Source organism: Cryptotermes secundus, unplaced genomic scaffold (genome assembly GCF_002891405.2).
Source record: "Cryptotermes secundus unplaced genomic scaffold, Csec_1.0 scaffold854, whole genome shotgun sequence".
Classification (NCBI taxonomy): Eukaryota; Metazoa; Arthropoda; class Insecta; order Blattodea; family Kalotermitidae; genus Cryptotermes; species Cryptotermes secundus.
The window spans coordinates 532,586-559,535 of NW_019727108.1; the positions used below are offsets into that span (position 1 = coordinate 532,586).

A 26,950-nucleotide genomic window follows, 5' to 3' on the forward strand; every position below is an offset into this window, starting at 1 on the left:
ACCATGCCTTGATGGTGCATGGAAGAATGGAGATAGGTCACATGAATATTTTTATGCTGTAAAGGTGTGGACTGTATAATATCAAATGGTAGGATGATTGATGAATTAGTGTTTGGATGGAAGTAGTCGTGGCCTAGACAGTGTATTATTCCAGCATTGCCTGGAGGAACTGAGGAAAACCATGAGAAAACTCAGTCAGGGTATCCAGCATCCCAGGTTAGACTCAAACTGAACACTTCCTGAATACAAGTCTAAAATGTTACCACTTGACCAGCCTGTTAGTCTCATGAATTATTAAACCTCAGTGTGAAATGAAAGTTGGTTCTCAGCTTCATGCCGTATCTGCTTTCCCCTGCTGAAAGAATGAATCAAATGCTTGGCCAGATAGGCTTCTGAGCCACTTTGGACTCACGAGGTGAGGAGAAAATTGTGCCCCAGCAGGGAGTTCAACTTCTGTTGCCCAGCATATGACAAGTAATTTTGCTGAGCTGTGCTAGCTCACTGAATTTAAGAAAATTAAAATTTTGAATACAAAGTGTGAGATTAAAGCAATTTCAGACATGTTTGTGTTGTACCACTATTGCCTCTTATTTCCAGGTCTAAGAGTGGAAGTGAGTATGGTGACCGAGATGACGATGTTCCAGCCGAGAAGCCACCCACTCCAAGGAGAATGGAGCCTGCCCCACCACCTAAGGAGAATGTTTGGGTTCGGCGATCACAACAAAGTCAAACCCCACATACTGATGATTCTGCAGTAAGCACTAGTGTTGATAGTCACACAAGTACATGTATTTGCTGTGCTTTGAGTCATTAGATTAATGAATGTAATCTGTTTTAAGACAGGCAGTCTAATATCAGGGCCTGTCTTTATCTTTTAAGGCACACTGGTTACTACTGTATGAAATGTAAAGGTAAAGTTGTCCTGTGATTAACTAAGCACTATGCCATGAAGGTGTGTGGTGGAGTGGATGTATTGGTCCACATTTGCTTGAGCTCGGCATTAGTTGGAGGCAAGTGGTCAGCTTAGTGCCCTGGCTGCTTAACCCCCCCCCCGGAAAGAGTCCACACTACCCATTGGATAAGAGGTTGGGTGAACCTCAAGAGCCAGTCTGGTTCGCTGTGGAGAAGAGAACATTTTTTACCCTACCAGCACTCAAGAACTCCGACCCCTCAGTCATCCAGCCCATAGCCAGTTGCTATACTTACTACGTTGTCATGGCCCCTACTACTGTATGTACCATGGGTGAACCTCAAGAGCCAGTCTGGTTCGCTGTGGAGAAGAGAACATTTTTTACCCTACCAGCACTCAAGAACTCCGACCCCTCAGTCATCCAGCCCATAGCCAGTTGCTATACTTACTACGTTGTCATGGCCCCTACTACTATATATACCATTGTCAGTATGGTGTCTGTATTGTGCCAACAGTATATTTATGGGTTTTGTACTCTTCACAGAATAAACAGTATATTATCCAGTTGAGCTATGTAATGAAGATGCACTGCATTTTCTGTGAGGAACTGAAATATTTTGACAGATTTTTAAATGTGGATGAATTTCAGGCTTCAGAGGGCTGAAAGGAATATGTGCTTGTTTGTTTCACCATGTATAAGCTTCACTATAACTTAAACAGCAGTTACCTTGGCTCTGCAAGTGATACATAATTTTTGGTTCCATATTAGTATCCTTAAGAACTTCTGTCACATTACTATCACTCTCTGTAGAACTAACATCCAAATCTGTTTCCTCAGGAGATTCTAAAATCTCTTTGGATAGAAGTTGCGTAAGTTCACTGGATATGGCTGCTGAATGCAGGTTATGAAGATTACTGTCATCTGAGACGTGACATTATATTTGTTGGTAGATAGGTACGACAGTGCCTCAAAAATTTAGTTCATATCTGCCAAATGACATGGCATCACATCTCAGAAGCACAGTAGATTACTAAAGATTGTGGTGCAAGGGCCAGTTGTTAGGCCTACTCCTTATATATGTATGTACAGGGATTGAACAAAATAATGGAAACACTACAGATACTGTACACATTTCTTTATTGATATGGTGTTGGACCATCGTGTGCTTTTGATACATGTGCTTTAAGAACATCTTCAGGTTGCTGTATGCGTGTTGGAGGTGGGAATCTGTTCCTCTAGTCTTGCAAACTGACCAGAGTGGTCAGTAACAAACTGAGAACACTAGACTGTATGCTCTAGTGAACTATGAAGTGTGTTGAAATAGTGATAGTATTATAGTCATTTATAGGTATGACCTGTAAGTCTTAAATAAACCTGTTCACCAATCGAAACCCTGTCTATAGCCACACATACTTTGTGACAGTATTGTACCATTTAGCCCGGGTCTGGTCAAGTGGGATTTGTGGTGGAGAAAGTTGTTCTGGGCAGGTTTTCTCCAAGTACTTCGGTTTCCCCTGCCAATCTTCATTCCACCAATTGCTCCACAATCACCCTCACCTATCATCTGGGGCTGGTACAATAGGCCAGAAGTGGCCGCAGTACAAGGAACTTAGTCCCACCCCACTAGCAATAAAAAAATTTTGCCATATCCTTCCCACTCCACAGTCTGAGCAGATGTATGTTGTCAGGAAGTACTTGGATTTTGTCTTAGCCACATACTGTTGTGACTGTCATCAAATCTACATGGGATGTGAAAGGCATTATGATATAACATTTGAGTGTTTCGTGGCATTGAAGGTACATATTGTGTGATCTAAATTATGAGACCATATGGTCTGATGGGTAGATATAAGCATTTTGAAAGAACACTATGTTTCTGCCTTCAAGATAGAGGCAGTATGATCCTCTGGTACCCACCTATGAGACTACACCACATTGTCACAACTGAGATCACAGTATCAGCAGAGATAGAATCAAAAACAGGGTTCGAGTATATGAACTGTGCAGCTTTTGTTCCTGCATGAAAAATGTCACAAGATTACAGGGTGATTCTAAATTGTTGTTAGGATTTCTGTGGCCTATAATTTTCAAACTGGAAACAACGAAATAAAACTGCGTATGGAATATGAAAGTGCAACTCAAAAAGTTTTATTTGGCAGCGCTGTACTCACTGCATTGATGTTTGGGAGAAAATATGTCATACCTCAAAATGGTGACTATTTAAGACAAAGCAGTTTGTGTACTTCAGTTTTTCAAAACAAAGTTTGTTACCAAAACACATCGTCGTCACAGAACTTACTATGGAAAAGATCCACCTTCAGATAATGCTATCTGACATTGGTTAAAACAGTTTTGAGAGACTGGTAATGTTCTGCACCAAGAAGGAGTGGGAAGACAGGACAGGAAGCTTGGACATCTTGTGTGCCAAGAAAGGTGCACATATTGAAGTTGTTTAGCATTCTGTGATATCGAATCAACAAGTAATAAAACTGCTGAGTTACAATTTCATATTCCGTAAGCAGTTTTATTTTCTGGTGTGAAAATTATAGGCGACGGAAACCTCGACAATAATTTAGTATCACTCTGTTAAAATTTTACTTTAGAATTCCACCTGTTGAAGTTTTACTTTAGAATTCCGCCAGTTACTTTCATAATACCAAAAGCAAGAACTTCAGTATGCAAGAAATAAAAAACCCTTTTGTTTCATAAAAATTGTTTCAAGTTACGCAGGTGTAAGCCACTGAATTATTTAAATTCATCATTTCTTCTGTAGTTTTGAATGGATTCAGTTAAGGGAATTAGAAGTCTGAAATAAGTAGCCTCTCCACTGTAGAAATTCTCCCTTTTAATGGCATTTTCAGTTCATGTTTTAAATAAAATTGCTCTCCAGAGATATCTTAAATCCAGTGAATACCCTTCACAGTACTTTCTTCCTGTTGATGCAGTTCACACAAAGGATACGGAATCCTGGATGTAACAGATATGTTGTTTTGAAATAGCAGTATCAGTAAAGTAAGCACATGCAGCTGGTAGTGATCATATTTTGTTGTCACTGACCAAGGTGTGTTGTGTGCAAAAGTGATTCTTCCATCAGACACCACTTTCTAGACAGATACGGAGAGTGGTCGTAATAGGAAGCACATTATGCTTTGTGCATTTTATATATTAGTTCCTGTATGTTATTATAGCTTAACTTGTAAAAAGGTAAAGTTGTCCCTGTGCTTAACTAATTAAGCACTACACCATGAAGGCTTATGGGGGAGTGGATGTATTGCTCCACATTCTCTTGACCTCGGCACTAGTTGGAGGGGCACATGATAATATAGTTGGCTGAGGCATTATGCTACAATCTGAAAGGTTACGGGTTCTATTCTTGATGAGGTCATAGGAATTTTTAATTGACCTAATCCTTCCAGTTGCGTTATGGCCCCAGGGTTGACTCAGCATCTAACACAAATGAGTACCAGGAATCTTCCTGGGGGAGTAGCTGGCATGTAAGACTGACAACCTCACCACCATCTGTGAGCCAACTGTCTAGAGAAAATGTGAGCCCAGTGGGGTCAGGAATTTTCACTTCTCCATGTCATCCGGAATGGCTCTGTGGTCCACCCAACCTCCTATCCAATGGGTACTAGGAGCTCTTTCCCCAGGGTAAAGCAGCCTAGGCATGAAGCTGGCCATTCACCTCCTGCTAGTGCCAAGGTCAAGAAAATGTGGATCTATGCGTCCAGTCCCCCACACGCCTTCATGGTATAGTGATTCATTAGTTGAGAACAGGGACAGCTTTACCTTATAGCCAGTTGTCATGTGTAGTTGCTGGTAGGATTTTAACTATCTGAATATTGTTGGGTTTGAGGCTCTCACAGGGGCAACTATGAAGAGTAGGTTGTGCAGTAGCTCCCAGCATGGCAACCTGGATTCAGTGCAAGGTAAGGTCATATGGGATTTGTGGTGGGTAAAGTCACACTGGGGCAGGTTTTCTCTTAGTACTTCAGTTTCCCTTGCCAATTCTCATTCCACCAACTACTCCGCACTCATCATCCATCATCTGGGGCTGGTACAGTAGGCCAAATAGTGGCTGACATACAAAGTGGGACCCAGTTTCATTCCACCCTGAGAAATAAAAAAATAATACAACTATGAAGTATGTGACACTGAAGCCCGTTCACTGACATTGTATAGGACTGTGCTGTCTCCATTTTTCAGCTTCTTGCTGGTTACTTGTTTGGTCTACTTTTTGATCATGAAGATGGAGGCAGTACATTCATTTGAAATATTTATGAATTTCTATCAGGCCACATGGTGACACATCCTCAAAATTGCTCTGTTTATCTAAATATTTTGCATTTTTCAGGAAGGAAATGGCCATGTGAGTCCACACAGTGATCATTCAGATCACGAACAGGAGCACAGAGGAAACCGACGAGATTCACCACGTAGGCAGCAGACACAAAGATCTGACTCTCCTCGTCGGTACCATGAACCTGGTGACTCGGAGAGGAAGACGCAAAACAACCGTAGCACCCCACGTAGGCAGTGTATGTTTCTTTCAGAATTTGCAGACATTGGATCCTGTTACCAGGTTTCATAGTAATAGATATTTATAGTGTTATAGATACGAAGGTCGATTAATAAGTACCCGTGTTTGAAGACAGGTGGTGTTGCTGAGGGAAGTTGGCATTACCATCGTGTACTGCCATCTGTCAAACGACACCATGCTAAATTTCAGACTGATTCATAGGTTAGTTTTTGTTTGGCAGCCAGTTGCATCAGACATGTTTCGTCTTTCTCGATACAATGGAAAAAGTGCAATATTGATCTGTAATTCACTTTTTATTTTTGGATGGAAAAACATGTGAAGAAATAAAAGTGAAGTTGGATGCTGTCTATGGGAACCCTTCACCATCTATGACAACCGTGAGATATTGGTTCAACGAATTTAAACGTGGTCGTACATCTGTTTTTGATGAGGAGCGACCAGGCCGCCCGGCACACGTGGTTACCGAGGAAATCGTTGAAAAGGTCCATGACATGATTTTTGCTGATCGCCGAACTAAAGTGCGCAAAGCAGCAGAGGCTGTAGGCGTGTCGTACGGAATGGCAATCAGTATTTTACATGATAAGTTAAGTATGAGGAAGGTGTCGGCCCGATGGGTGCCGCGATTGCTCACGGTGGGCAACAAGCGGATATGGCTGTTAATGTCGAAGCAGTGTTTGGACCTCTTTAAGCGAAATTTGCACGAGTTTTTGTGTCGAGTCGACACCGTTGATGAAACCTGGATACATTATTATACGCCAGAGACCAAGCGACAGTCAAAACAATGGATTCTTCCGGGTGAATCTGCTCTGAAGAAAGCAAAAACGGTCCCATCGGCCGGAAAGGTCATGGCCACGATTTTTTGGTATTCGAAGGGAATAATCTTCATGGACTTTTTGCAGAAAGGAAGAACGATCAGTACTACAGTGAATTATTGGACCGATTCGATAAGAAATTGAAGGAGACACGGCCCCATTTGGCTAAGAAAAAAGTGCTGTTTCACCACGATAATGCACCAGCACATTCATCTGGAATTGTCGCGGCCAAATTGCATGAACTGCGCTACAAATTGCTGCTGCACCCACCGTACTCGCCCGACCTGGCTCCCTGCGACTTTTTTCTGTTCCCCAACATGAAAACTTGGCTCGGGGGGGGGGAATTCAGCTGAAACGAGGAGGTTATCGCCGAGACAGAAGCGAATTTTGAAGAGTTTGACAAATTGTATTTTTTGGAGGGGTTAAAGAAATAGCAGAAGCGTTGGGAAAAGTGTATTGACCTCAAAGGAGATTACGTTGAAAAATAAAAAAAAAAATTGAAAAACTTGTGTCTTTATTCCTAACACGGGTACTTATTGATCGACCCTCGTAGTGTAGATAGTTACTGGGAAGTTTCTTTCAAAGCTTAGGTCTGAAAGTTTACAAAATAGTGTTTATTAAGTCAGTACACACGAGAATATGAATCATCAAAGCACATAGTTGTACAGCAGAAAGCAATGTGCCTTAAGGAGGACTGAAGAGATTGTGTGATGTAGTGGTGGACAGCATCCCCTTTTGAACATAGACTACATGAATCAGTGACTAATATTTTCCTTCCATCTTTGCTTACATCTCACAAGTTATATTCTTTCATCAGATTTCATGTCAGAACCTTTCTACATGTACAGTCTTCTCTCCTTAACATCCTGCATGTACCACCCATCTGATCCTCCATGATATGATCATCCTAATAATATTTTGTGCAGCAAAATATATCGAGGTGTAGAAGGAAAACCCACTTAAATCCAGAAATGAAGTTAAGTCTAGAAATGAAGCTTCTGAGATAAATAGACTTAAAAGGTTGACTCATTACGAAACATAATGGGACAACAGAAGTGATTCTAATTGTCAGTAGTATTTGTGATACTGCAGCTCCTTGCTGGCTGACAGTGCTTTGGGTTTCAGTGGCTCAGTGGATATTGCAGTCCCCTGCCACCATCCACTCATTTTGTTGATTCTTTTTCCCCTGGGTTGTAAACAGTTGATAGATTGGGGCAGTCTTGACGTACAGTTTCCCAAACAGACTAGTTTGGTAACAGGATTATTCACTAATTTGGAAACAGGCACAGTTAACCTTTATGAGCCGAAGGACACCGTATGGGGACCTTTGAAGTAAAGCTGAGTGGCCGAAAGACACTGTATGGTGACTCGCAGTCCACGCGTGTGCACAGTGTTTTAAAATCTAATTTTAAGATAGAAATTCTTGTTCTACTTACATTATTTTTGGACACCAGCTTTATAAGTAGACTGTCTTCCCTCCTGCATCATCTAACTGAATGTTGCATGTAACTGAATGAAGAGTCCAACGTCGCAATTCATGCACTTTTTCCATGTGTAACTCTGTTTTCCACGCGAAGCGCGCACACGCAACATCTGTCTCATATTAGCAGGAAGTAGGCCAGTGATGGCGAGTGGTCTCCTCTATTCGTAACCCTTAAAAACATGACAATTTCAACTATGCACCATGGCCCCATTTCGCATGGAAGAAGACGAAATTGAGAGGCCGCTCATAAATCACACCATTCAGAATGCGGTACAGTCGGTTATGAAGGGACGATGACGCAAGGGGCATTGAGGGGAATATTCCAAGAACAGTAACTCTGTGTGGATAGTCCAACATCCATGTATAAACATGCACAGTTTCATAAGGACAAAGAAGGATAAGAACTCGCCCATACTGGTGTATACAAGAAGCAGACTGACTGGAGAATGTGCAATGAAAACAAACTTCCTCTCTCCTCCAGATAAGACATAGTCAGACCGTGTGTCAGCAGCATGCATTTATACTGCAGAAACATTTTATGCAGAAGCTTTATGCATTTTTGTGGACAGACACTCAAAATTGAGGAAATTTTTTTTTTTGGAATCAATGTAACAATTTTTACAGATTCTAAAATCTGTAAATTACAATATCTGATTCTGTATGCTTTCTAGATAAACATAGCGTTTATTTCGTTCATTTATCACAAAAATTGTAGAAATCACAGCATTTTCAATAACATGATTACAATTTTTATTACTCTACAATGGCGGGCATTTAAATTAACTCCGGCCCGCGGCCATTACCGGAATTTAAATGGCCCATCCCTTAAAGGTTAATATATTTCAGAAACCTCACATTTGGTTTGAAACATCTGCTCTTATTGGGGACTTCCTTGTGTTCACTTATAATACACTCAGATTAATGGGTTTCAGCACTTGGATGCATTTCACTCCCCTTGATACTATAGCCATTGGACCAAGTCTCTTTATGTAAATGCCCAGCTGTGCAGACCACCCTCGAAGTGTACAGTTTTTGCTCTTAACGAACATTACATCTGGGTGTGTTGTTCCTCTCCTTGGGCTCGGCACGTAGAGACTGGAATGCAATGGTCAGGCAACCCATCTATCTCTCTCTTAATGCTAAGACATCAGAGCTTCACCAGGGTCCCTAGCCTATTGTTAATTCATAATTATTAAATACTTCAAATTAACCAAGAGGATGAATGTATGGGTATAGTGACTTGGTGGCATTTCTCTGCATAGTACAGTTCAAGAGTCTAATCTTGAGAGCTATGAGGAATGCAGAAGTCTGAACCATTAAAGGAGCAGCAGCAGCATGAATCAGCAACTACTACCTGAGTCAAACCATTCAGTACATACTCTATAGTGGCTGTGCAAGCTCCATGTTACTGTCTTCATCAGGCATAATATTATTATACTCAGTGTCAGTTTCACTGCTGAAATGATGTTTCTCTCTGTAGAGAGACAAACAATTGCTTTAGTTCAGTGTCCAGCATACTTAGTGCCTCGTAACTTTAGCTGCGCGGAAAGGTAAACACTGTTATGGAGCAAGCGAAGCTGTACGCTTGCTGTGGTGACGTTCAGAGCTACTCATCGAGTGGAGAACATTGCCTATGGAGACCAACTAACAAGCAACACAACGTACTATACACCTGACCGAACTCCAAGACGCTACATTCCAAACTGGTAGTACCCACGCTGATGTAAGCTGACTGCTCCCCTAGCTCCGTGAGAGATGGTATGACCCCTCTACCACGGCTAGAGTTCTGAGGAACTAACAGTATGCCCTAAAGTGATGCAATACACGGTAGGCCTGGTTCTGTCCTTTCCACCCTCACCCCACTTCCTAGCCCAACAAGTGTCGAGATTAGAGTTTTGGTCAGTACATGCAATTCAGGACTGCAGTATAACTTGGTGGGGGGGGGGAATTAATTGTAATTCCTTGTAAGTGCGTGATATGTAAGAATGGTAAGAATGCATTGAAAGAATATAAAGGTATGAACACTGCCAGTCTCCCTATTGAAGATGCTTAGAAGGTTCTCATGAACTACGAAAAATCCTGATATCTGATTTTCATAACCTATCATAAAGTCAAGATTTTACCTACTCACTCGGCACGTGCAGGAGATGTATTTTCTTGCTGCATGTCTGCATGTTCCCTGACCAGTGTTTTTCTGTAAATGGTTTGTGGGATTTGAGGTTCTCATAGTGATGAATATGAAGATTTCCATCTTTTGTGGTGTGATGACGTATAATCTGATAGAAAGTTATCAGTGTATTAGAGAAACATGCTGCCTCTTTTGCCAGGGAGGAAGATTAACCTGATGATGGAGGTATTAAATTATTCTGAAATATTAGTTACTTTCTACCAAAGTAGAGAGTTTTACATCCCAGAAGACACAAATCTATGGTTGGTTGTTTATTAAATGTCTCTGTATGTCCAGTTCGGTTTCATTAGACATCATTCCTACAGTTATGTTGTATCAAATATAATAAAGGAATTAAATTTGGTTCATATAAGCCACAAGACCTTTTTGTTTTATCTTAGAGATGTTCGAGTGACACCCATTCAGTGATTGTTCTGAGTGAAAGAGTAAAAGGTAAAGTTACACTTAATTTATTAAGCACTGTGCCATGGACAAGGGGCACGCAGTAGCATAGTTGGTTGAGGCACTATGCTACAAGCTGGAAGGTTGTGGGCTTGAGTCCCAATGAGGTGTATTTTATCAATTGATCTAATCCTTCCAGTGGCACTATGGCCCTGGTATCGACTCAACCTCTTAACAGAAATGAGTACTGGGAAACTTCTAGGGGTTGAAGGGTGGCTGGTGTATAAGGCTGACAACTATACTGCCACCTGTGAACCGACTGTCTATAGAAAATGGGAACCTCGAAGTCTCTCAACCTTATGGGTCTTCATGTCCTGTTACAGGGAAAGCTTTACCGTTTTTCTTTTAAACTCACTGTGTAGCAGTTTCACTGTGCTTTCATTGAATTACATTTCCGTTATTTTCATTACATGGGTTTGTTGTTATGGGATATTTTTCATGGTGGAAAAGTTCATTTAAGTTTATAAAATAATGGTTTTCCATTGATGATACTATACACAATTTGTTGTCCAATAGACATAACTTGGATTTGTCTGCACAGCGATTGTGTGTAAAACATCCATTTTTTTTTTTGGCAAAATGGGATTCTTTTACTAATTTCCAGCAGTGTTTCACTGATTTCCTACTGTTCAGATTGAACAGTCTTGAATTCTGTTCAAATTCTTATGTGAGCAGATGACAGAGATGACAGAGGAGGACGAGGACATCCGTCTAGAGGGGGTGGATCTGCCCGAGGTGGAGAGAGGCAAAGGGGAGGACGAGGAGAAGGCAGGCAAATTGTTGAGAGGTGAGGGTATATTTCTTCATAGTTTAATAATGGTGCAGTCGGTGACTTGGAGTATGTAGTGTCAGATGATTAATGGTAGTGAATAACATATTGGAAAGGCTGTTTACAGTTTACAGTATTGGAGTATTTCCATTTCAACGGACTGAAGAAGGTCATGAAATACTTCAGCCTAGATAGGTGGTTGAATTGGGCACCTTGCAGGTAAGAGGACTAAAGCATTACTGCTCAGGCCAACTCTTAGTGATATGTGTCTATTGAATTTCCTATTATGGAGTGGAATGTACAATTATTTATTTTTATACTGATTTTAGAATTGTTACATTAAGATTTTCACTCCTCAGTTTAACTGTGTGTTTTGTTTTTCTCATGACTGGAAGACAGCCTCACCATTTTATATTGAATTGAACCATTCCTTATTTCTGCAGTCTACCGGGCACAGTACTTTATGTAGACACACATCATAAAGAACAGTTTGCTCTGTTATATAAGCTGAGAAGTTTAGATACTTAAAATGTCACACACAGTCAGTGATAACTTGTGTCTTCTGAGTGGGAAGAGGAACCAGGTTGTTGGCACAAGATTCAGAGTGAAGGTTTAGAGACTCGGATTTATATTGCTTCACGTCCATTTGGGTAAAATGAAGACTTAATTTTGGATAACAAGAAATAACATCATGGCTGGTTGCTGTTGTTAACACTGGTTTCTGTTGACAGCAACTGATATTTGATATGATGGAGTGTTCACATGTGAGAAAGACAATTACTGGTTTGTATGCTGAATTTGTAGTTAGTGTCGTTAACAGTAGGACAGTACATTTTTTTTGTAGTAAGATATGCATGAAATACATGTTTAAGTTCTCTCTCCTATGAATTAATGGGACCTGAAGTAGATGAGAGAGAAGAAATTTAATATAATCAGTCAAGCTGGATCTGCATATATGTCATATGAGTTCACTTACGCCAGTCCTAGCTGAAAGCATATCATTGTTGAATGCTTATAGGTGGTTGTAATGCAAGAAAATACCTTGATTATAGGAATTATGTATTCACTTATCTTTGTTATTACTGTTCTTGTCTGTGTGAATATTTTGGTATGTTTGTTAAGACCTGTAGATTTTTTGCAGACCGGAAACAAACATGAAGTTCTAAGTAAGGTTTGAGGTTTTCACGGCAGTGACTATGAAGAATGCCATCTTCTGGGATGTGGCACCATGTAGATATTGTGTTAACTGACATTTCAGAGGAATGTATCACCTCCATCCGCTGGTTGATCACTTGCTGATTTGTTATACCCTGAAGATGGAGGTGATACATTCCTATGAAACATTAGTCAACACAATATCTACATGGTGCCACATCCTAGAAGATGACATTCTTCATGAAGTTCTAATTTCCCAGCGAAAGAAATCTTCTCCTGAAATAAATCGTCAGTCCCATTGTCTTTTCTTAAGAATTCCCTGTGATATGAAATTTGAATATTTAACCTAAAGCATGATGTTCTGCTGTTTGATCTTTCAGAACTGTCACTATATAAATTTACCCAACAGAAATTATTTTCTTAGCCTCTTTCCATATTTTGAAAAAATAAATGTATCCTTCTGAGATTGCCTTGCTGTCTGTTTATCCCCCCCCCCAACAAAACAGCTTTTGAATGAAGAGTACTATCTTCTGGGATACAAGGCCATGTAGTTTGCTGAAAGTCAACCGGCATTTCGGAGGAATGTATCACCTCCATCTTTAGGGTCAAATAAGCTGAGCAACATACCAGTGTGAAAGCAGGTGGCAAGCTGAGTAATTGGCTGGCCAGAAGTTTTGGATTATGTAGGATTAAAACCAGGTTGAAGGAGTACCAATGATATATCTATCAAGAGCAGTGGTTCTCAACCTTTGTGAGACTGTGGCCTGGTAAATTATTTTTTTATATTACTAGGGCCCAGTATAACCTTTAAGAGCCTAGCGGCACCGTATGGAGACCTTTAAAGTGTAGCCAAGTGGCCATGCGACACCGTATGGGTATGTGCAGACCACGCGTGTGCACAGTGTTTTAAAATCTAATTTTAAGATAGAAATTCTTGTTCTACTTACATTATTTTTGGGCACCCGCTTTATAAGTAGACTGTCTTCCCTCCTGCGTCATCTAACTGAATGCAGGGTCCGACGTTGCAATTCATGCACTATGTCTGGATGTAACACTGTTTCCCACGCGAAGAGCACACATGACTCCTCAGTCTCGTATTAGAGGAAGTCGGCCAGTGATGTCGAGTGGCCTCCTCTAATCATAACGCTTATAAAACATCGCAATTTCAACTATTCACCATGGCCTCGTTTTGCATGGAAGAAGCTGAAATTGAGAGGCCGCGATAAATGACACCGATTCATAATGCATACAGACAACTCTGAAAGTGGCGAGGAAGCAAGGGGGATGTGCAAGGCTATTGCGAGAACAATACCTCTGTGTGGCTAGTCCGAGATATACACAGTGAGAGTTTCTGAAGGACATAGTACGATAAGACTTCGCCCACACTTGTGCATACGGAAAGGTTCCGACGTGACTGGAGAATGTGCAGTACAAACATAAACTTCCTCCCCTTTTGCCAGATAAGACATAGTAAGACAAGATAGCAGCATGCATTTATACTGCAATTTTTACAGATTTTAAAATCTGTAAATTACAATATCTGATTCTATATTCTTTCTAGATAAAAGCAGCATTTATTTCGTTGGTTTATCACAAAAATTGTAGAAATCACAGCATTTTCAGTAACATGCTTACAATTTTTAATACTCTACAATGGTGGACATTTAAATTAACTCGGCCTGCTGCCATTACAGGAATTTAAATGGCCCGTCTCTTAAAGGATAATTGATGCCAAGGTCCTGTACCAGGCTGTGGCCTGGCGGTTGAGAAACACTGGTCTAGGACTTCTGGACAATAGGCTGTGGCAGAGCACAGTATCAAAGGGGCACCGCAACCAGCTACACCATACTGCCATCCTCTCCATCAAACCCAGTTATATGGATTGCATCATGAGGGAGGCACTTGAGATTGAGCTTTGTCCCAACATTATGAACATGGAGGATGGCTTCTGTCTGAGCAAGTCATGGAAACCTCTCATTTGCTCCCTGAAAGATCATAGTAAGCCTTCATCACATGACAGCAGATTTGGGTTCTCTGTGGGGCCATGCAGGTCCATGCTCACTGCCCTCACAAGGCACTCAGTAGACTCCACCCTGATGTTCTGGCTTCCTTCCCCTACCCTGCTCCCTCATCCCTCCACCTCATGCCAGCCACTCACTTGACCTCTCTCCCAATCACTCTTTGTCTGTTGTTTTCCTAGACCAGCAAAACCCAGCCCTTCTCAAATCCATCCGTAATGCCTGTTCTTGTGTTCTGTTGGTTTGCTCAGTGGCTGTGTGAGAGCCTGGCAGCCTGTCCAATGGTGAGCCAGTGGGTGCTGAGGTCCACCCTCTCATATTCCTCCTGCTTCCTGTATGATCCAAAATTTCTGGCCATTGAATTACTTGGCTTACCATATAACTTTCACACTGGTATCGTTCTTGGCTTATTTGACCCTGAACATGGAGCCTGTGTGTTCCTCTAAAACGTCAGTTGCTTTTCAGCAGATTACACGATGTTGTATCCCAGAAGATTAGTACTCTTCATAACCACTGCTGTGAGATCCTCAGATCCTTTTGAATGCCTGAAGCAGTCTTTGAGAAACTCCACATGTGTCTCACAGTTCTGAGGCCCTCTCAACTTCTTACTTCATAAATCACTTTCATCAGTAATACGAACATTAAAGCCACTCAGATTGCTGAGGCAAAACTTTAATATTGTTTGAATGCCTTGATGTAGGCCTGTATCATGTTACCTATGACCATCTGAACTGTGTATGTTGTAAATACTTCCCATTGGTAGTACCAACATTGTAGCCTCTCAGATTGTTGAGGTAGACCTTAATATTACTTGAATGCCTCAACTGATTGTCATCAATCTTCGTATGAATGTCATGTACCTGAGGCCATTTCAGTGGCATGCTTCATAAATCCCCTCATCAGTAATACCAAACACTGCAGCCTTTCACATTGTTGAGGAAATATTGCTGAAACCACTGCACCATCATGAAATCTGGAATGTACAAGTATATCATACCATCCAAGGCCATGTCAGTAATATAGTTCTTAAATCTCTCCCTTCAGTAATACCAGTCTGTCAGAAAGTCTCTCCTGTCCTATAGCCATCCTTACCTTTCCATGGCATATGCTGTTCTCACTGATAAGGCTTTGGCTACGACTTTACCACTTTAAATTGTTTTAGTACATGCACTGTTTGGGGGTATGCAGTAGATGCAGTATGCATACAGTAGATGGTTGGAAGTCTTAGCCAACTGGATCTTGAGTTGTTCAAGTTTTCTAAAATTGGGATATATACCAGGTCCCTACTGGTTATGCAAATAAGATCTAAAAGTTTGTGATGATGGTAAATTGTTACAATTAATATTTTGCTGGACATTATCCATCATCTTGTCTATTCTAAAAAACAGTCTAATTTCTATTAAAAACACAACGTTTCGGGAACTGGATTCTGTCCCCGTCTTCAGGTAAAACCTACTCAGTTGGGTCCAATAGACAGAGCTAGCCCCTATCTCCGGACAACTATGCCAATTTCCGAAGGGATTCATAAAAGAAGCACAACTTAATCCATCTGTGGGAGCTAAGATATGTTGAAGCTATCATAATTTGAGGCTTAGCACCAGAGAAAGAAATCATACCGGGAGAGAAGCAATACTCCTTGTGGTATACAAGCACAACAAAATCATCTGTGGGAGCTAAGAAATATTGAAGATATCATAATTTGAGGCTTAGCACCAGAGAAATATCGTGAATGAAATCATACCGGAAGAGAAGCAATACTCCTTGTGGTACCAACATATGAAACAAAGAGTTACCCAAACCAACTACACTTGACGTCGCTGTAGTCTCTTGATTTCTGCTGTAATGACAGGGGCCCAGATGGGAGAGATATCCATACTGGGTTGACTGATAGGATGGTCCAGCAGAGACATGTGGGCTGATTCCTTGTATCTTCTATATGTGGTGTTGGGTTCGATCTGCAAAACCTTCGCTTCATTCCAAAGAATTTTGTGATCTTCCTCGTATGCATGTTGGGCCAATTTAGACTTTTCCAGCAAACCCTGTGTCATATTATATTTGTGTTCCTTAATGCGTACTTCTAGGGGTCTGCTAGTTTCACCGATGTAACATCTGCCGCAGTCGCAAGGGATGCTATACACACACTGCTTCGTTTTCTGGGCATCTCTACTGGGTCCAGTTTTCATTAATGTCCCCCGGAGTGTATGTTTCGTTTTGAAGATTGTTCTAAGCTGAAAACGATTCCCGATGCGTCTGAATTTCTCGGCGATACCCTTGACATACGGAATGATTACAGTGCCTCGGTATGTTGTGTCTGAAGAGGGACGATTTCTTGTCGATGGCTTCAATACAGAGTCCACGAATTCTTTAGGATATTCACTGAGCATTAGATCATGTCTTATGTTTCTGATTTCTTTACTAAAATCCTTCTTGTTTTGACATATGACCTTCGCTCTGTTGATCAAACTATGAACAACTCCCCTTTTTACGTGGTGTGGGTGATTGGATTTGAAGTGAAGATAACGACCAGTATGAGTAGGCTTTCGGTACACTTTGGTGGTCAGTTTTGGACCCTGCTTCATAACCAAAACATCCAAGAATGGAAGTGCATTGTTGACTTCAACTTCCATAGTGAATTTGATGGTAGGCCTGATGTTGTTAATATGTTGAAGAAATTTCTGTAGCTCTTCCGGTCCATATGGCCATATCACAAACGTGTCGTCGACATATCTCAGCCATTTTGCAGGCTTGTATTCAGCTGTGTCTATTGCTATTTCTTCGAAATGCTCCATGAATATATTGTGTTTTTAATAGAAATTAGACTGTTTTTTAGAATAGACAAGATGATGGATAATGTCCAGCAAAATATTAATTGTAACAATTTACCATCATCACAAACTTTTAGATCTTATTCACTGTGCTACAGTTTAGAAGGTTTGCAGGTTCAATTCCTGATGAGTTCATTGGATTTTGCAATTGATCTAATCCCTCGAGCTGCACTGTGGCTGTGGGTCAACTCAGCCCCTAACAGAAATAGTTACCAGGAATCTTCCTGGGGTGTGAAGGGTGGCTGGCACATAGGGCTGACAATCTCACCGCCAACAATGAGGTGATTGTCTAGAACAGCGATGGCCAACTGGCGGCCCGCGGGCCAGATACGGCCCGCGACTTGATTTACTCCGGCCCCCTGCCAAGTCTCAGGTTTATTTTCAAAAATCTTAACTTCACAGCTGTATTGGCATAGAATTCAGTTTTTAATAGGACGTTTCATTAGCTTACAGCATTTTGCAATTGACTGTATACGTTCTTACTGAGTTGGACAGTTCAAACGGTTTTCTAATAACTGTGTTCATGTCATGGAAATTCAAAGTTCCCCAACCCTACTTCTGTAGGGAGATGACACTGAAGGGAAGACCGTAGTGGTGAAGGATTTATGACACCTTCAAAATAATAACCATTCCCAGCTTGCTCGCGGCGATGGGATGTTTACCGTTTCTCTCGGCATCCTGGCCTTTGTTAAGTGCCAGTTTTAGCAGAAATGTCTCCCAGTTAGTGCGATTTTAGAAAGTGAAGTGTGATTACGGAGTGTGAGTGTAGAACTGTTTTTAAATTAAAATTGTGTTTGAAGTTATTGTGAGTGATACAGCATGTCAAATAGTAAATTGAGAAAAGTTGATAGCGAAAATAGGGCGTTCAAATCTGAGTGGGAACATGACTATTTTTTTATATTAAATAAAGACCACAAGCCACAGTGTTTAGTATGTTTTCAAGTGCTAGCAGTTTTAAAGGAGTACAACCTAAAGAGGCATTACATGACAAATCATAAACAGAAGTTCGGAAAACACTCTTGTGAATCAAGGAAAGTAGTCTGCGATCAGTTAAAGAAAAAACTTTTCCAGCAGAAATCTCTTTTTACCAATGAAACAAAACAACAAGAAGAAGCTTTGCTGGCTTCTTATTTCGTGACATATGAATTAATGAAAGCTAAAAAAGCGTTAAGTGATGGTGAATTAATTAAGAACTGTGCGATAAAGATGGCAGAAGCTTTCAATGAAAATAAGGTAGGAAACAAATTTCAAACAGTGCCCCTTTCAAAACAGACTGTTACTAGGAGGCTGGAAGATATTAGCAACCAGATATCTAATAATGTGAAAGACATTATCGCTAATTGTTCCTATTTCTCAATTGCTCTCGACGAAAGCACAGATGTTTCGGATACTAATCAGTTGCTGATATTTGTTCGTGCAATTAAGGAAGATTTTACAATTTTCGAAGAGTTGTTAAAAGTGTGCTCTTTACACAGCACAACTAGAGGTGTCGATATTTTTAACGCTGTTAAGAGTGCAGTGGAGGAATTCGGTGGTTTTGAAAAATTGTCCTCCATAGTAACAGATGGCGCTAAATCAATGACAGGGACAATAAGCGGTTTTGTTGGATTTTTAAGACAGAATCAAATTACTGTACCTACCTTGCATTGTATTATACATCAGGAGGCTCTATGTGCCAAATCAATTAAACTGTCTACCACCATGGCTACTGTCACAAAAATTACTAATTTGATCAGAGGAGGAAATCGATCACTCACTCACAGAAAATTTCTGACCCTCTTGGAAGAAATGGATTCTGCTTACGGGGACCTGCTTCTGCACACTGAAGTAAGATGGTTAAGCCGTGGGAAATGTCTGGTACGGTTCTTTGAACTCCGTCATGAAATAGCAACATTCCTAAGAGAAGAGGTTACGAATTCTGCTGAACTGCAGAATGATCTCGAAGACGTCGAATTCTTGAGAAACTTGGCCTTTCTCACTGATATCACTCAACACTTGAATGTCCTGAATCTGCAATTGCAAGGCAAGAAGCAGACAATATGTCAGATGGTTGGCTTTGTTGACAGTTTCCGTAAAAAGCTACATTTATTTAAGTCTGCATTGGACAAAAATAACCTTCTACATTTCCCTTGCTGTCGGAAACTCTCAGAAGAAGAAGAAGGCTTGGAGTTTAGGGACTACACTGAAATTATTGAAGATTTGTCTTCAGAGTTCGACCGACGATTTAACGATTTTGAAAGCTTTCGACCTGATATTTCTTTATTCAGTAATCCTATACATTGTGATATAGAATCTCAGCCAGGTCATCTGCAATTAGAGCTTTGTGAACTTCAATGTGACCCATCCTTAAACACATCTCAGGTTACTGGAATTGACTTTTGGAAACTGCTTTCACCAGAACGTTACCCACTGTTACGAAATTGGGCTCTCAAACTTTGCTCTGTTTTTGCAAGTACTTACATATGCGAGACAGCGTTTTCATCGCTGAAGCATGTAAAGTCTAAGAACAGGAACAGACTTTCAGATGTCGTGTTATCACATATTCTTCGAGTGGCAACCTCACAATTAGAAGTGGATTTTATATCATTGGTTTCCAGTTTTATGAAACCACAGTGCTCTCATTAAAACAGTGTGTATATGAGGATTTAGGTATAATCATTAGACCATAAAAACTATGATTGAAAGTCTTTTGTGCTCATCCCTGCTGAAAGAGGAATTTGTGCTGTTTTATGGTAAGTAATTGCACATTTCAAGGCATTTTATTTTTCTTTCTTAAATTATAATTGCATTTTCCCCCGGCATATATAAAACTAAACATAAGACATGATCTGGCCAGTGTTTCTTTAAGAAAAAATGCTCTGGGGGTAGAAGTGATAGAAGGCAATAAAATCGATTGGTGAAATTTTCAATATCGGCTTAATATTATTGGTGCAACATAAACTTTAAATACATAGGTTTAAATGCACTGTTTTTATACGGGTTGTGACTGATTCAGTTTGGGGGGCAATACTCCCCAACCACTCTTCTGAAAGAAACACCGTATCTGGCCCCTGATGGTGTTCTATAAACTAAATTTGGCCCTCGAGATGTATTAGGTTGGCCAACGCTGGTCTAGAAAATGTGGAAGCTTCGATGTCTCACAACCCTATGGGCCTCCATGGCCTAGAGGGATAGCTTTACTTTAGGAGCCAGGATAGCACAGTTGATATAATAACTGGCTACAGGCTGGACAACCAAGGAGAGTTCAAGTCTCAGTAGGGTCAAGAATTTTCCTTTCTCCACTTCGTCCAGACTGGCTCTGGGGCCCACCCAGCCTCCTGTCCTATGGGCACTGGTGGTAAAACAGCCAGGGCATGAAGTAGTAGTAGTGCCAAGGTCAAGATAACGTGGATCTATACATCCACTCACCTATATGTCTTCATGGCGTAATGCTTAATTAGTTAAAAGGACAATTTACTTTTTTTGCATGTACAATTTAGGTTATTTAAAAATCAAGTTTATGTCATTGTTTTATTGACTTATGCATGTGTAATAAAGTTTTCCCCACTTGTGGTTTCAGGTACTCAACTTGTAGCAAAGGGAAAGTATGTGATTAGTTCTTCACAGAACTTGTTATTTGTAACAGTAAGAATGCTCTCTGTATCAGATAATATATGTGTGGGGGGAGTAATATAGTGGTTGTACTACGAATTGTGCCACAGAGTTCGGAGTTGCTCGGTCTGTAGCAGCCCCAGAAAGTGTGAAAAGGATGACGCTTGTGATTGTAGTGTTTAGTATTGGATTTTTTTGTTTTCATACTCATACTTCACAGGTGTAAACACAGTCAGTATAGGAGTGCCTTCAAAGGACATGTGCTTGTTAGGTGATTAACATGTGCATGTGATGATGTTGAAGAAAAATGTGGTGATATTAAGAAGGAAGGATTAACAGCCCTCCACTTTGAAGAAAGTGACAGACACTTTTAAGTGGTGCTGTATGCTACATTCTGATAAGTAAGATGTGCTTCAGTTTGTGGGAGAACAGCATGCGCTAAATAAAGGTGGTGCTCACAATATTTCCAAAAGTTCACAGCCTCTCCTTTTGTTTTTGATGTATTTTTACACAATTTACCAGTCACTGTACAAGATGTCCAGTACCTTGCAGTATGAAATTATTGGCCATGGCTGGATGTGTTTTTCTACTACTGGTGAGATAATATATCTTAGATAATTGCATTCATTTTGCCCACTTAGTTCATTGGCTTGTTTCAGAGAACATAAGCGTGACAGTGGCCCACAGGATGAATTAGGTCGTATGCCAAAATACCGGGAACAGGAGACTCCCGTAAGTAGTTCTTTATAGTTTTGTTTCTTCTTGAGACAGGATTCCTTCCTCGTGGTTATGAACAAAGTAGGAAATGTATGCACAGTGTAACAGTTCTGGTGTGTGTGCTGTACTGTTGACTCTAGATTTTCAGTTAACTTTTAAGGTTCAATTTAAATGGTATGAAACATGCAGGATGGACAAGCAAGGACCTCCAGTAAAAGATCAGTCCTGTTGTTCATCATTCAGGAGATGGGAACATTATAAAAATCCCTTTGTGTAGTTATCTTGGAAACTATCTTATGGAAAATTGTGTTTTGGGCATGTCTAGACAATGTTTCCAGCAGATTGCTGTTGCTGTTTGAGAGGCAACATGTTTTGGCATATGTATGCCATCTTCAGGTTCTGTTCATAGTTACAGTTGATGTATTATGTACATAGCCTAGATTTACATGTAAGTAAAATGGAGCCACCAGTATGCTATACATTGTATAATACTGTCACGTGTTGGGTGTATAAAGCGACAAATAACTTCACGCCATTCTGGATCTTGCGAATTTATTGTACATTTGCTCTTACACTTACACAATTTACAATCTCACAATTACTGCCATCAGCAGTATCACAATTACTTATCCTGTAGTCACTGCCATGCGCTTGATACACCTTGACTCTGGCGGCTGCTACATCTTAACTCGTAGCTGCTGGACTTCACGATCCACACTCTGTCGCTCTTGATCACAGACTCTGGTCACATACTGCTCCCTGTTGCCTTGCGTTACCAGCGTTGTCCCCTGTCACGTCACCTTGGGGGAAGGGGGCGGAGTGTTGACTGGCCTGTTACGTCACCGTGGTGGAGAGGGGCGGAGAGTTGACTGCCCTGTTACCATAGCAGTGGCAGTGCTGTTATGTCACCGCTGGCAGAGAAGGGGGTGCCCTGCATAGCGCAAATATGTCACAATACTATAATAGGCTAGCTTGTATATTGGAGAGGTTGCTGCCTTCTTTGTACTAGTTTCTTGCGTTGCTTACTTTGGAGGGGACATGTTCCTCTGAAACACTGGTTGGCTTTCAGTGGAGTACACAGCATTATGTTCCAGAGGGTAGAACTCTTCAAAAGTATTCTGTTCCGTAATATCCATAAAAGATGTCAGTAAACCAAATATTGGAAAGGATGATGATTGAGTGATCAATCAATACATCTGTTCCACACAACTTGAAACAGAAGATAGAGTCTTAGTTAGTTAGTTAGTTAGTTAGTTAGTTATTGGAGAGGGTGGGTTTCCCCATGCACTGAGACCTGTATTGGTCCATCGTGCTTCCCTCTATGATATTCTACCAGTCTCTGTATCCTACCGGTACTGGTGCTTACCATCAGTCCCGCCCAGCCAGCGAGACCAGCTCTACTAGCTGAGAGGTATCTATAATGCTTCCCCCATCTACCAGAGGTATTAGAGACTGCTGTTGGGTGGGAAACGTCCATAATTTGGCTCAGTGACCTCCTTTGGAGATATGAGGTTCTTTTACGTGCCGTAAAGCTACGACACAGAAGCCATGGCTTAAAGTCCCTCCTGGAGGACTTGTTCCCTGAATTTTTCCGCCCTTAAAAATTCGACGACCTCCGCCGGGTTTGAACCCGCGTACCACGAGTCATGAGGTGGGAATGTTACCTCTAGACTACGGAGGGCGCTTTTATTTTTATGTAACTTCTTCAGTTTGCTTAAGGTATATTTGAATGTAAACTCTTTCCTTTCATTGTGTTTGTATCATTTTGAACAAACAATTCCAGATATGTCAGGATTTTTATGTTGCATGCTTCTGTCATTTTTCAGAATTTTGCGGGCTCAAACAAGTTTGCATATCTTCCAGACGAAGATGACCAGTTCCCTGAAACAGAGTAAGGAGAAGCTTAAAACACTCCAGCCAGTTGGTGAGGTATATCAGGACTGGAGATTTCGTTGCTGTAAATCAAACATGTTATTGTTATGTCATTACACCCTTGGTCTTGCATAATATAGTGTTATATGCCCACAGTTGAGATTGTGATACTGACCACTGTCCGGTGCTAAGAAGATTTCTGTCTGCTGCCATGTGATAGTGTATAGTCTGGTATGTGTTTACTCATGTTTTAGAGGAATATAGTGGCACTATTTTTAGGGTGGACAAGTAAACTGATTATGGAAAAATGTGCTATTCCCTTTCGTTATATGAGGCCACATTTTTTTTTCTTTTTTTTTTAGTTCAGCATACTCTACTGCCCTCTGGATGGTGGCAGTACATTGCTCCAAAATGTTGGTAAGCATCTACCAGACAACATGGCATCTCATCCAGCGAGACAATATCTGAGAACCTCATATCCTTTGCTACAAATCAAGTTTAGTGAAGAGCAGAGAGTCTCTTATGATTCTTAAGTTCCTATTTACAGGCTTCTTTCCAGGTATCTTGAAAAGTCCTGGAGTTCTGGAGAACGACTGTTTTTTATTGACAAACACCAGGATTTCTTGGGTGCCTGGGAAGAATTTGTGCAGGGCTTTCCCCCCTCCCTCACCCCATTACTGGTAAGCATATTTTTATGGGGAAAGAAAAGGCACTGGAGACTTGTAAATAGTCACAAAGAAACATTTTCCTACCACAATTCTTGGCCCTTGTTTGAAGATGTCTTTCTTCATGGTTTCTTTTATCGCAGAAGTTTCTGTTATCTTGCATAGCCAGAGTTGGGTCATTTTTGTAAAATTTTATAGCAATTTCTTACTGCAAGGGAGAAGTTGTAAGATATGGCATCCCCACATTTATAGAGCTTCCTTTAAAACAGGTGTACACAAATTGCTTGTCATGTGATGCATTTTTGTTCAGTGCACTGTAGTATGATCATAAGGGGGAGGGAAGTTAACATAAGCTTTGTGTCCCTTCTACAGTTTAATTCCCTTTCTCTTCATGGAAATACTTATCAGTGATGAATGCTGTTTGACTTAGGAAACATTTCATATTTAGGTCTTCTGCATCATGATTCGATGCAGTCACAAGTAGGTACCAACATTTCAGAGGAACATGCAGCCTCCATCTTCAGGGCAGAAGTGCAGCACTGTTACCTGCCTACCAGACAAAGTGTATCATAACCCAGGAGTCCACTATATGAATGGTCATCACTGTGATAACCTGTTTAGAAAATGAGATCAGTTGAAGAACTATGAAGCGTTTTGTGGAAACTTATATTGTTCCCTTCTATTTGCAGAAACAAAGATGAAATTTTTGATATCATCCAATATTCACAAAGAATTAGTTGGAAATGAATAAATAGTCTGCCAAAAGGACTGATTCTGTAGTTTATAATAGGAATTAATTTTCTCAGAAATTTTAGATCCTTATGTNTTTATTGGCTTTTGAGGCTTGGGAGGGGTGTGTACAGCAGATTTTAACATTCATGCTTGAAGACACTGACAGTGTATTTTTTTGGGTTCCTGAATTGGGCCTTTTCCTTCTGGATTTTGGTTGCTGTTTTCATATTGTGATCTAAGTTGTGACACCACATGGTATTGTAGCTTTGAGCAGGCTGTAGTACCTTTCCCCTTACATGGAACTGAGTACCTCACTTACACCCATATAAATTGACAGCATCCTCACCCTAGTCAGTTCAGCCATGAAGATGGAGGCAGTATGTTTCTCTGAAACATAGATGTCCACCTACAGTACTTCGTGGTGTCAAAACCAGAAGATCATAATGTGAACACTCGACTGCTGTGCCAACCTGAAAACTAATGTAATCTTTATTTAGTAGCATAGAAAAGCAGCTGCAGTTTTTTTGTGGTGTATGCAATTTCTGCAGTAAAGCAGTTGGGCCATTAAGATGTGTCAGCAGCTGCCTCTCATTACAAAACGCTCATCGCCTTTTGCACTGGAGCTGAGCTGCTTTATAATGGTATAAAAATTGTTATGAAGAGAAGAAGCCTGACAACCATGCTGAAAGACCGCAAAAGTACCAGGCTTCTGGAGAGAGGAATTTCCACAAGTATGTGTCATTATTGTTGAATTTGATCATGAAGACTGATAGCCCTTTTGGACCCACTTATATGTAGCACATTTTACTGTAATAGTGTTAAAATGATGACAGTGAATGAAGTGAAGTGTATTTGGTATGCACCACATAATATAAGACTGTTACGTTACCAAGACGATAAATCTTGTGTAAAAGTAATTCCTGTATACAGAAGTAAAATGATTGTAGTATCATCGGCCTATCATCACAAAATAGTGTTGCTATCATTAACTTGGTTTGCCATGAAGATACAGTGGACTAAGAAACAAATTTATGAACACGACAGCATTCGTGTAGTAACGTAAGCATGAAGATTAACGAAAGTTTTCTGATAATATATCAAGATGTCAGTATTTAACTGTATGATACAGTTTCAATTACCTGAATATTCAGTAAATGCTATTAACGAAGGCATTGAGAGTGATTACAGGCGCACCTGAAGAGTACTATCATCTGAGATATAACACTGTGTAGTTCAGTAGTTTCACCAATGTAAGCAGATGGCAAGCCTGCTTCTTGCTGGCTGCTTGGTTAGTTTTACTCCTTGACCGTAAATATGGAGGTGACATGTTGGTGGAATTGTACCAGACTATGCTGCATTATCACAGAAGATTACTCTTCATAGTCACTGCTGTGAGAACCTCATATCCAGCACAAGTACACACGTGTTGGTGTTTTCTTTATGATACAGTAATGATGTTAATAACTGCTTTTTGTGTGTGCCATGTTCACAGAATTGGTGCTGTGTAGACTAAAGTCTGACATGTATGAAGGAAAGATACCTTTAGATACCAGAACTGTCAAATGTTACTTCAGAAACATGAAAGTAAATGATAATACAGTGTTATGTCCATGTTTTGCTCGAGTCAGTAGACCATGTAATGAACACACGGACCAGTGTCAGAAGATTCTTAAGTGTACAGAGTATGTGTACCAAATGTGTTTGTACAGCCTTTTTTCTTCTTGAGTTTATTCATAGTTAAACCCTTCTTATAAGAGTATGCCTAGAAGAGGTGGAAATAAACCATTGGGGTCTAAAATGTGTATGTTCTGTTTTTCCATGGCTATTATTCCTTTGTACCAATAAGGTATGGTGAATATAGCCGGTTTCACCAAACCTTTTTTCCTTTTAATGTTCCTGAAATCAGTGGGTCATTAACCTAGTTTGTGTTTCACTTGAGGCTAATGCACTATTGAGATGCCTGTTTTACTGCTTTGTTCTTAAATGTGTACTAGTAATGACCATGCCCTTGTGTATGGAAACAGCCATCAGTCTCTAGCCATGAGCTGGGCATATCTCAAGTTGTAACTTGAAACAGAGACATTCACGATGAAATGTCACGTGTAGGTCATCAATTAATGACCCCATCACCCGTCCTGTGAACTCATTCCAGCTGGTGCAGAGTACATTACTTTTTTATATATAAAGAATGTAAATTTGCTACTCAGTAAACATTATTGATACAGATGATG

At 40.5% G+C, this 26,950-nt stretch overlaps 1 protein-coding gene across 3 annotated transcripts in view; it reads left to right on the forward strand.

Annotated features, from left to right (window-relative positions):
- LOC111864501 (eukaryotic translation initiation factor 4B) overlaps positions 1–24,812 on the forward strand; it is a 48,123-nt gene extending 23,311 nt beyond the window's left edge. For all 3 annotated transcript variants that reach the window (XM_023851783.2, XM_023851785.2, XM_023851784.1), the window contains 5 exons: positions 598–754; positions 5,266–5,449; positions 11,051–11,162; positions 21,393–21,465; positions 23,277–24,812. In XM_023851783.2, the coding sequence (XP_023707551.1) occupies positions 598–754; positions 5,266–5,449; positions 11,051–11,162; positions 21,393–21,465; positions 23,277–23,345 (595 nt within the window). In that variant the 3' untranslated portion in view covers positions 23,346–24,812. The remainder of the gene's footprint in view (positions 1–597; positions 755–5,265; positions 5,450–11,050; positions 11,163–21,392; positions 21,466–23,276) is intronic.
- Positions 24,813–26,950: the final 2,138 nt, after the last annotated feature.